Source organism: Bubalus bubalis, chromosome 1 (genome assembly GCF_019923935.1).
Source record: "Bubalus bubalis isolate 160015118507 breed Murrah chromosome 1, NDDB_SH_1, whole genome shotgun sequence".
Lineage (NCBI taxonomy): Eukaryota > Metazoa > Chordata > Mammalia > Artiodactyla > Bovidae > Bubalus > Bubalus bubalis.
Window position 1 is genome coordinate 179,738,020 of NC_059157.1, and position 12,151 is coordinate 179,750,170.

General features: G+C 39.3%; 1 protein-coding gene across 9 annotated transcripts in view; it reads right to left on the reverse strand.

The window, feature by feature from the left end:
* CEP63 (centrosomal protein 63) overlaps positions 1–12,151 on the reverse strand; it is a 79,281-nt gene that overhangs the window by 35,903 nt on the left and 31,227 nt on the right. For 8 of the 9 annotated variants that reach the window (XM_025291450.3, XM_045166463.1, XM_045166462.1 and 5 more), the window contains one exon: positions 6,591–6,704. The exons of the other annotated variant lie outside the window; for it this stretch is intronic. In XM_025291450.3, coding sequence (XP_025147235.3) covers positions 6,591–6,704 — 114 coding nt within the window. The remainder of the gene's footprint in view (positions 1–6,590; positions 6,705–12,151) is intronic. 9 annotated transcript variants of the gene reach the window in all.

A 12,151-nucleotide genomic window follows, 5' to 3' on the forward strand; every position in this document is an offset into this window, starting at 1 on the left:
GACTCTTTGGAAAAGACTCTGATGCCGGGAAAGATTGAAGGCAGGAGGAGAAGGGGACGAGAGAGGATGAGATGGTTGGATGGCATCATCAACTCAATGGACATGAGTTTGAGCAAGTTATGGGAGATAGTGGGAAGCTGTAGGAGGACAGGGAAGCCTGGTGTGCTGCAGTCCACGGGGCCTCAGAGTCAGGCATGACTGAGCAAATGAACAACAAAAAAGAGATAAATAGAATATATTAATTTTATCTGTTTCTTTTTACTTTATTAATGTGACTTCCAGAAAATTTTACACGTAGGTGGTTCATATTATATTTCTATTGGACAGAGCTACACTAGAATATCTCAGGCCTACCTCTTCCAATATGAAAAGTCAGAAAGAAAAATACAAACTTTCATAAAATGATTACTTCTCTTAAATATCTAGTGTTAGAGGTATAATGGCACCCCACTTCAGTACTCTTGCCTAGAAAATCCATGGACAGAGGAGCCTGGTAGGCTGCAGTCCATGGGGTCGCTAAGAGTCGGGAACGACTGAGCGACTTCACTTTCACTTTTCACTTTCATGCACTGGAGAAGGAAATGGCAACCCACTCCAGTGTTCTTGCCTGGAGAACCCCAGGGACGGGGAAGCCTGGTGGGCTGCCGTTTCTGGGGTCGCACAGAGTCGGGCATGACTGAAGTGACTTAGCAGTAGCAGTAGCAGAGGTATCTTAAAGCCAATTATTTTTAAGCCTTTTTTTCCCCCACTAGCCACTGTCACTATTTTTTTTGAAAACCAGAGCTTTCTCTTATTAATATAACATATAGCATTTTAACTATTCTGGTGGAGCATGTGTGTGCATTATTTGCTCAGTCATATCTGACTCTTTGCAACCCACCAGGCTCTTTTAGTCATGGAATTCTCCAGGCAAGAACACTGGAATGGGTAGCCATTCCCGTCTCCAGGGGAATCTTCTCGACCCAGAGATCAAATATGGGTCTCCTGCATTGTAGGCAGATTCTTTACCATTCTAGTAGAGTGGGTGGAATTATTTCAACAATACAAATCACAACAAGGTGGTTAAAAGTAAAGAAATAATTAAGAAAGTAATTTATGTCATGGAGATAAAAATAAAAGCCAAGGGTGGGCAGCTAATGTGTGAGAATAGGGAAAAGGCTGGGGACTGGGGACTAAATTCAAATCCTCCTTTGGCTTTGTGGTATATAATCCTTGGGCTTCAAGAAAATAACTTTTCTATATAGTGAGATTACTGAGAAGAATATGATACAAAGCAACAAGTGTTCTTTTTTTAATTTTCCAAAGAACCCCAAAATGAAGTTATGCCACTGTATGCATCAATTTTTACCACACTCTCCATTAGAGTAAACTCCAAATATGTCAGTGCAGACAACAGCTCTGCAGCATTTACACTAAAGAAACATCTTGAAAGACAGCCCATCAGTGGTATAGCTCCCAGTAAGACCTTATCACTACTGTGTCTCTGTCATCATAAACTTTTAAACAGTAAATCTGAGCCAATTCAATTAAGTATATGATAATTCTACCAAGACAGCAGGTTAACATTTGTGTTAGGATCATCTTTTTTTCATAAGGAAAATGGTGCCTTTAAAAATATAATATATATTCAAGTCTGAACAATATCACACAGCCCATCTAAATACTTCAAGAGGAAAACATATACAATGCAGGCTTTACTTTTCTTGCATACAATGTATAAGCTAAATATTCTACATTCTGAGCTGGCTTAAAATTTTAATTTTTTTCAAATGTTCTTAATGTTCTCTAAGACTTCCCTGAATGTTTCCTTTTCGCTCACTGTATTATTTGGACAGGAGGGAAAGTAGCAAGTGATTATTTTCCCTCTACACAGAAATGACCTTATGTTTTAGTGATTATTCTGATGTTTTCCTATGCTTATACAACCATCACTCTGTCTTTGCATCTAATAAAGTACTTACAACTGTTTAACAACTGTACTTTTAAATTTAATATATTTTAATATTTGATAGAACAAACATCACCCTCATAAAAAATGTTGCCTGGTACCATTCAAAATCCTTCCACATGAATTTTAGAATCATCCTGCAAAGTTTTCAAAATGTAACAGACAACAAATTATGTGGATAACCATTTGGAAAAAAATATAGATCTCTATCAAATTCCTTGTACCAAAAGAATTTTCAGATCAAATATATTAACAAGAAGTTATAAAGCATTAGAAGAAATCTTGGCTTATGTAAGTCTTTATGGTATGACAACAAAGATAAAAACCTTAAAGAAAAATTAACAGACTTAAGCCATTCTAAAAACTGTCTGTAAAACAACTGTATTTTCATAAAAATTACTAGGCAAAATTAAGGTAAACTGGGAAAACACACACAATTGCAACAAAACAGCAAAGAGTTAATATATTCAATGTATATATTAAGACCTCTTTCATAGTATAATATAAATATGCTTTAAAAATAAGCAAGGGACAGAAATAATTTACAGAAGAATGGAAAGTCATAAGTAGATTAAAAATGCTCAGCCTCATTCATAATTAAAGATGCAAATTAAAACAAATAATCAGATACCATTTTTTTCCACCTATCAGATTGGCAAAGACAAGCCTAAAAGTAGGGGAAATTAAAAGAAATATTTAAATAAATAATAGTGCTCAATAATGAGAAAGTGTGAGGAAACATACATTCTCAAACACTGCTGGTGAAAGTGTGCATCAGTACATCTTTGAAGAGTACTTTGACAATATGCATTAGAATCTTTAAGAATGTATGACTACTTTGATGCAGTAATCTTATTTCTAGGGCCATTTCCTAAGAAAATAAATGGACATAAACACCTAAATATTTAAATAAGGATGTTCACCCAAGCTCTACTTAAGAGTGAAAAAAATAAAAACCTAAAAATTCTACAATAAAATACTGGTTATATGAATTAAGGCATTTAATGGTAGACTAAGCTTCTATACAATCATTATGACTCATATTTGCTGACATGTCTTATTTAAAGAAGAAAATTTTTAACTGGTGAAAATTAAATAAAATATTGTAAAATGTTTAGCATACTGCCTGTCACATTGTAAGCAAATAATTTGCACTTTTACATAATGTTTCATGAAAAATTTCAAATGTATATAAATATGGAAAAAGTAAGATGATGAACCCTTAAACATTCATCACCTAGCTTCAACAATTATCAACTTTTTGCTATTTTCAGTAATTTTTTAAGTTCACAACTATTCCTCCATTCCCATACACACATATACAGTTTTTCCTACCAAATGTACATGAATGCAATGTACACTGCAGACAAGCACAGAAAAAGTCAGAAGAAATTTACATGCAAATGCTAATTATGGTAAATCTCTAAAAGGATGGAATTATGAGTGATTTTATTTAATTCTCATTTTCTCAGTTTTCTAAAATGAACATGTTTTATGTCATTTTAATAGCTGACCAAAACAAAAAAACTCAAGCAAATATATGACTCAAAGGATGAAAAGTTAGTCGGAACTCCACTTTTCTTTTTCTTTTTTTCACCATGCAGCTTGTGGGATCTTAGTTATCGAACCAGGGTTGAACCCAGGCCCACAGCAGTGAAAACACTGAGTACTAGCCATTGGACTGCCAGGGAATTCCCTGAACTCCACTTTTAGATGTTAAAAAATATAAAAGAAAAAATTTTTTATCATTTTTTTTTTTAAATTTGGGGTATAAGTGTGGCTGTTAATGGAGAAGGCATGGCACCCCACTCCAGTACTCTTGCCTGGAAAATCCCATGGATGGAGGAGCCTGATGGGCTGCAGTCCATGGGGTCGCGGAGGGTCAGACACGACTGAGCGACTTCCCTTTCACTTTTCACTTTCATGCATTGGAGAAGGAAATGGCAGCCCACTCCAGTGTTCTTGCCTGGAGAATCCCAGGGATGGGGGAGCCTGGTGAGCTACCATCTATGGGGTCGCATAGAGTCGGACACGACTGAAGCAACTTAGCAGCAGCAGTGGCTGTTAAGGGCTTCCCAGGTGGCACTAGTGGTAGAGAACCTGCCTGCCAACACAGGAGACATTAGAAACATGGGTTCAATCCCTAGGTCAGGAAGATCCCCTGGAGACGCGCATGGCAATCCACTCCAGTATTCTTGCCTGGAGAATCCCATGGGCAGAGCATCCCAGAGGGCTACAGTCCATACAGTCCCAATGAGTCAGACACGACTAAAGCCACTTAGCGTGCATTTGGCTACTGATATCCATTTATCCAATCTACAAAGTTTTCTACTCTTATTGTTCAATGATGATTCACTTATCAACAAAATACAATGTTTCAACCTTAAGTGGAATTCAAAACATTATTTCACACAACTTGGGAAATTTGAAAAGATTAGATATTAAATTATTTAAGAAGTGTTTTAGTCTGTTAACATAACAGTGGTATGTTTAATTTTTTTAAGTCCTAACCTGCTGGGAAATAAGATAATATCTATAATTTGCTTTGCAATATTTCAGCCAAAAAAAAGTAGAGAAGAATGAAATAAAATTGGCAAAATGAGTTGCTGTTCAATGAATATAGAGCCTTACTCTTGTAAGTTGAAAAGTTTTAGAGATTTGTTACACAAAAATGGACATATAGTTAATACTCTACTGTACTCTTTAAAATGGTTAAAACTATGTTTTAATATTTTTTACCACCAATTTTTCAGAGAAGGCAATGGCACCCCACTCCAGTACTTTTGCCCGGAAAACCCCATGGATGGAGGAGCCTGGTAGGCTGCAGTCCATGGGGTCGCTAGAGTCCGACACGACTGAGCAACTTCACTTTCACTTTTCACTTTCATGCACTGGAGAAGGAAATGGCAACCCACTCCAGTGTTCTTGCCTGGAGAATCCCAGGGACGGGGAAGCCTGGTGGGCTGCCGTCTATGGGGTCGCACAGTGTCGGACACGACTGAAGCAACTTAGCAGCAGCAGCAGCAACCACCAATTTTTAAGATTGGCAAAATGATAACTATTAATGCTGGGTAATGGGTATATAGAAATTTCTTTTAAGAACTTTTTTTTTAAATGAGGACCAGCGAGTACTGCTAAGGGAGAAAGACATAAAAGTAACAGTTTTTCCTTAATCAGAGCAGTTTTAGTTTAAACAAAACTATCAGAAGAGTTCAAATACAGAAAACAAATGTTGGCTTTTTAAAGCCTTCTTACTCTAGCTCTAGCTGAATTATGGTAAATAAAAATCTCATTTTTTCTAACAATGAAGCTTTAATTATGTTGAGTAATCACAATAGCAAATTAAAAAAAAGGATCTACGATCAACAATAAGCATACTACATAGAAGAATAATTGAGAACTTAAAAACTAGGACTCAATTTTCTTTTTTGCCCACCTGAAGCCTATAATATCTTATAGCTATTTATGTTTGTACAGTGCTTTAGCATTCAGGTAAAAATAAAAAAACCTCTGGTCTACACTTCCAGGATTTTATTGGCCCCCTTTGGCTGCATAGCTTGCTGCAGCCTAGTAAATAATTTTGATCCTTTAGATTGCTGTGGGCCCCTTGTGCCATTCTGAGTGGAGTCACTAACAGCAGAGCCATTCATGGCAGTTTACTAGCCCACTGATATCTGAGGGTAGATGATTAAAAGCCAATATATTACTAAGATTTGGAGCAGCAAATAATGCAGACTGTTTTTTACCTTTTTTAATTCGTCCCTCTAGCTCTTCTTAATTTCTCTGGTAATTCCCTCTTCTATAAAACTGAGATTTCTACCAACCTTGACAAATTATCATGATATTAAACAGACAACATATAATAACATATTCTGGATAACTACATTCAGAAGAAGTGTTAAGACAGTGTCTAGCACATTGCCGTTGTTGTTGTTCAGTCACTAAGTCCTATCTGACTCTCTCTAACCCCACGGTCATAAATATTCATTACCCTCTATGTTCACTTCCCTTTTGATCTTGGTTTTTAATTGAAAAAGCAAACAAACTGAATATATTCCAAGAAGAAAACTCCTAAATTAGGTAGCTAATTTTTTGTTTTGCTTAAGCCATCAGTTCTTCATTTAAAAAGTTTCTAGTAATGTTGTAAAAAGTGTTTCTGTTCCCACAAAGATACTGCTTTTTGTTAGCGTGAATCTTTCAGTATTTGTGTTCAAACAGGCTGACTGGCCGAAGCTCCCTGGCTGAGGACCTCAGCTAAGGCACCCCCAACTATCAGAGATGGAACAAAACACAGACAGAAGTGGGGCCAAGGCAAGAGCCAGAAACAGCCTGAATAAGTCAGTCAGAGCCAGAAAGAAATGGAAAAGGAGACAGAGAGCAGAGGTAGAAAGAGAAAGGAAGGGAGAGTGAAATCAAAGTGTGGAGTGAGCAGGAGAAAGCAAGTCAGTGACAGACTGAGAGAACAAGAAAGAGCCCAAGTGAGGGAGGAAGGAACCAGCGAAGGAAAGCAGCAAGCAAAGAGCAGTGGGCGTGAGGACAGGGGTGAGCACGGTGAGCACACGGCGCTGCATTTTTTAAGCTGGTTCAAATTTAATCGAAACCTCTCTGCCTCTCATTATTCCAAAAAATGTCTTAAACTTACCTGAATTATCTCCGATTGTTCAGCTAGAGCCTTTCTTTGTGCCTCCAGAGAAGACACCTGTTGCTGATAAAGCAAGCGCTGCTTCTCCCAGTCCAGTGATTTCTGACGAAATTCCTGAAGAGGCAATTAAGGTACTTAACTTCTAAGTGCTTCCCCTCGCTGTCACCACCTTCCAGATTCACTTTTACTTTAATTTTTCCCCAGGTCCCTGGGTACACATGCACCTTTCTCCACAGCAGGAGCCCCATTACTCACTTAACTGATAGAACTGTAGAGTAATACTAAATTCCTTACATACTGTGCCTCTGGATATCTGCCTTTCTAAATTTAACACACTAATGGTGAAGAGTACGAAACACAGATACTAAACACTGGGTTCAAGATGATTTTCTAAGATCTGCTGCCACCTAAGGGTTGTTATAATTTTTTAGTGATTTTTCAGAAAACTGATGTTAAGATAATGAAAATTTCAAAATATGATTATACTCATCACTCACTACCCAAATTCTTGATATCCAAACCCAGGAACTGAACAGATTCAAACAAATGGTCAGAGAAATCCCTGGGGAGCCCAATTCTCATCAGAGTCTAAAATTCAGGAACCAGACAGATTCAGTTAACACAGTATCCTTTGATATCCAAATTTTTATTATTTCAACAGATCTATAAAGACATGAATAATAAAAAATATCTGTATTAAATTTTAACAGATATCTATAACCCAAAGCCAAAGAGTTCAAAATTAATGATGGATCAATAATAACTTCAAGTTGCATGATCAAGAAAATGAGCCCAATATTCATGAAAACGAGGCAAATCAAAGGGAAAGGAAACTCAGTCTTTCTATCACTGTCCTCCAAGAGTCTCAACCCCAGTTTCCTTTCCCTTTGATTTGCCTCGTTTTCATGAATATTGGGCTCATTTTCTTGATCGTGCAACTTGAAGCTTAAGGTAATTACTGTTCACCAGCTGATATTCACTTACTCATTGTTTCTACCACATATATTCCAGGTACTGTTCTAGTGCTAGGGATACAATATTTAACAACAACAACAAAAAAAATTCTAGCCCCATTCACTTGGAGGGAGACAGGCAACACATTATTGTACAGTAATTAGATAGCAATACGGTCATCTGTCAGTATCTGTGGAGGACTGGTTCCAGACCTCTGTGGTTACTAATCCACAGATGATCACCTCCCTTATAAGAAATGGTATGTTATTCACATGTAACTAATGTGCATCCTCCCACAGACTTGAAATCATTTCTAAGTTACTTACAATGCCTAACACAATGTAAACACTGTGTAAATAGCTATAAATACAATGTAAATGCTTGTGCATAACAAATTCAAGGTCTGCTTTTTGGAATTTTCTGGACTTTGCTTTTCCCAGAATATTTTAGATCCACAGTTGGTTAAATCCACGATGCAAAACCATAGATACAGAGAGCCAACTGTACCCATTCTGGGGAAAATCGAGCATGGAGTACTCAGAGTTGGTGGTTGCAGTTTGCAAAAGGAGTGGTTAGATTGAGTAACATGAAAGTAAACACCAGGGAGATGGAGATGAAGTTATACTATTCTGAGAAGTACAAGGCCTTGATGTGGAAGCATCTTGTCATGTTCAAGGATGAGCAAGAAGCTTGGTGTAGCTGCGGGGGAGTGAGTAAAAGGGAAAAAAAAGGAAGGGAAAGGTCAGAGTTAATAGGCAGTGAGACTCCACAGGTCATTATGATAACTTCACCTTTTAGGAGAAACTACTGTAAATTTATGTACAGGAGAGAACATGATTTAACTTAAACCAAACAGAATCATTCTGGATGCTGTGCTGAGAAGAGAGAAATCATGGGTGACTCCAAGGCTTTTAGGCTTCAGCAATCTGACGAATGGAATTACATTAACTAAAACAGAAATGGTGCTGGAAGATGAGGTAGAAAAAAGTCAGGGCCTTTATTTCAGACATGTCAAGTTTGAGACAGCTTTAGATACCGTATGGAGATGTGAAATGGGAAGTTGGAAATTGTTCTGTAGCCAAAAGTCAAGACTAGATATAGGAATATAGGAATTATCAACATATACACAGTGCTTACAGAGGAGGCAATGGCGCCCCACTCCAGTACTCTTGCCTGGAAAATCCCATAGACGGAGGAGTCTGGTAGGATGCAGTCCATGGGGTCGCTGAATTGGACACGACTGGGTAACTTCACTTTCACTTTTCACTCTCATGCATTGGAGAAGGAAATGGCAACCCACTCCAGTGTTCTTCCCTGGAGAATCCCAGGGATGGGGGAGCCTGGTGGGCTGCCATCTATGGGGTTGCACGGAGTTGGACACGACTGAAGTGACTTAGCAGCAGCAGCAGCAACACAGTGCTTAAAACTATGAGACTGAATGTATCACCAAGGGAGTGGCCTCGACAGAAAAAAGAAGAGGTACAACAACACAGCTGTAGGGTGTTCCAATGATAAAAGGTTGGGGAGAAAAAATAATTGAGAAGGAGTGGCAAACAAGGTAGGAGAAAACCCAGCAAAGTGCAATTGTTCTCCAAGCCAAATCCAGAAAGCCAAATCCAGCTGAGTCCAATGCTGCAGACAGGATATGGAAGATGAGGGTGGACATAGGCTTCAGTAATGCAAATTCACTGGTGACCTCCATGCCAATAGCTTCTTCAGAGGAGAGAAAGGCTTACTGAGTGAGTGTAAGAAAAATGGAAGGAAAGGAACTAGAGACAAAATAGTGGGCCTTAGAAAGCATCATTATGAACAAAGCTAGTGGAGGTGATGGAATGCCAGTTGAGCTATTTCAAATCCTGAATGATGATGCTGTGAAAGTGCTACACTTAATATGCCAGCAAATTTGGAAAACTCAGCAGTGGCCACAGGACTGGAAAAGGTCAGTTTTCATTCCAATCCCAAAGAAAGGCAATGCCAAAGAATGCCCAAACTACCGCACAATTGCACTCACCTCATATGCTAGTCAAGTAATGCTCAAAATTCTCCAAGCCAGGCTTCAACAATACGTGAACTGTGAACTTCCTGATGTTCTAGATGGTTTTAGAAAAGGCAGAGGAACCAGAGATCAAATTGCCAACATCCGCTGGATCATGGTAAAAGCAAGAGAGTTCCAGGAAAACATCTATTTCTGCTTTATTGACTATGCCAAAGCCTTTGACTGTGTGGATCACAATAAACTGTGGAAAATTCTGAAAGAGATGGGAATACTGGACCACCTGACCTGCCTCTTGAGAAACCTGTATGCAGGTCAGGAAGCAACAGTTAGAACTGGACATGGAACAACAGACTGGTTCCAAATAGGAAAAGGAGTACGTCAAGGCTGTATATTGTCACCCTGCTTATTTAACTTATATGCAGAGTACATAATGAGAAACGCTGAGCTGGAAGAAGCACAAGCTAGAATCAAGATTGCCGGGAGAAATATCAATAACCTCAGATATGCAGATGACACCACCCTTATGGCAGAAAGTGAAGAGGAACTCAAAAGCCTCTTGATGAAGGTGAAAGAGGAGAGGAAAAAGTTGGCTTAAAACTCAACATTCAGAAAACGAAGATCATGGCATCTGGTCCCATCACTTCATGGCAAATAGATGGGGAAACAGTGGAAACAGTGTCAGGCTTTATTTTTTTGGGCTCCAAAACCACTGCAGATGGTGACTGCAGCCATGCAATTAAAAGACGCTTACTCCTTGGAAGGAAAGTTATGACCAACCTAGATAGCATATTGAAAAGCAGAGACATTACTTTGCCAACAAAGGTCCATCTAGTCAAGGCTATGGTTTTTCCTGTGGTCATGTATGGATGTGAGAGTTGGACTGTGAGGAAGGCTGAGCGCCGAAGAATTGATGCTTTTGAACTGTGGTGTTGGAGAAGACTCTTGAGAGTCCCTTGGACTGCAAGGAGACCCAACCAGTCCATTCTGAAGGAGATCAGCCCTGGGATTTCTTTGGAAGGAATGATGCTAAAGCTGAAACTCCAGTACTTTGGCCACCTCATGCGAAGAGTTGACTCATTGGAAAAGACTCTGATGCTGGGAGGGATTGGGGGCAGGAGGAGAAGGGGACGACAGAGGATGAGATGGCTGGATGGCATCACTGACTTGATGGACGTGAGTCTGAGTGAACTCCGGGAGTTGGTGATGGACAGGGAGGCCTGGCGTGCTGCGATTCATGGGGTCGCAAAGAGTCGGACACGACTGAGCAACTGAACTGAACTGAAAGTCATTTAGTTAAATGACTATTCAAACAACTTTAAACAACTTTATTTTTTATAAAATGAAGGAGAAAAAGGAGACTGTATCCAAAGAACAAAAATAGAGGTCAACAAAGGATATTTAAGAGGGGGGAAATTTGCATGTTGGTGGAAAATACCCAGTAGGGAGGAAGAACCTGAGGATACAGAATAGAGGAGCATTTCTGGAGTGGTGTTGTGGAAAGGGAACAGGGAGAGCATGGACAGATCCTTCAGGAGGAAGGCAAAGTATATATGGAAACAGTTGCAAATAGGAAGGCAGAAAGGCTGGAAGCTGTGAAAATTATCTTTTCATTGTTTCAGTTTTCTCAATGAAATATAAAGGTCATCACCCAGAAGTGAGGATGTGGGGCAAAGTGTTAAAAATTCAAGAAAAGACAAAGTATGAAACAGTCATTATGGAAAAATAAGGGGAGAGTGAAGAGAAATATGATTCTGGACAGAATGAGGACCCATCTGAGGTGAGTGAACACAAATTGAAAGTCAGACCAGTCAGCAAGATCGTATTTTTCTCCAGCCATGATCTGCCACAAATGACAGGTAGACAGTGGGGAGAAAGCTGGATTTAATGAGAGTTAAAGGAGGAGGCTAGTGGACCATAGTCAATGGGGTCGCAAAGAGTCGGACACGACTGAAGTGAAGCGACTAACTAAGCTATGACAAACCTAGACAGCATATTAAAAAGCAGAAACATTATTTTGCCAACAAAGCTCCTTATAGTCAAAGCTCTGGTTTCCATAGTAGTCGTGAACGGATGTGAGACCTGAACCATAAAGAAGGTTGAGCACTGAAGAATTGATGCTTTTGAACTGTGGTGCTGGAGAAGACTCTTGAGAATTCCTTGGATTGCAAGGAGATCAAACCAGTCAATCCTAAAGGAAATGAACCCTGAATATTCGTTGGAAGGACTGATGCTGAAGCTGAAGCTCCAATACATTGGCCACCTGATGGAACCAATTCACTGGAAAAGACCCTGATACTGGGAAAGATTGAGGATAGGAGAAGGAGGCAACAGAGGATGAGATGGTTGGATGGTATCACTGACTCAATGGACATGAGATTGAGCAAACTCAGCGAGATGGTGAAGGACAGGGAAGCCCTGCAGTGCATGGGGTCACAAAGAGTTGGACACAACTGAGCCACTGAACAACAACAACAACAAAAAAAAGAGAGGGCACAGGAATGGAAGGGGAATATAAGGAGTGTAACCATGGGATAGAAGCTGGGTAAGGAGTGGTGAGTGCGGACATGAGGTAGGTATGGAGCAGTGACAAGTGGCCGGATCCAAGCACTTT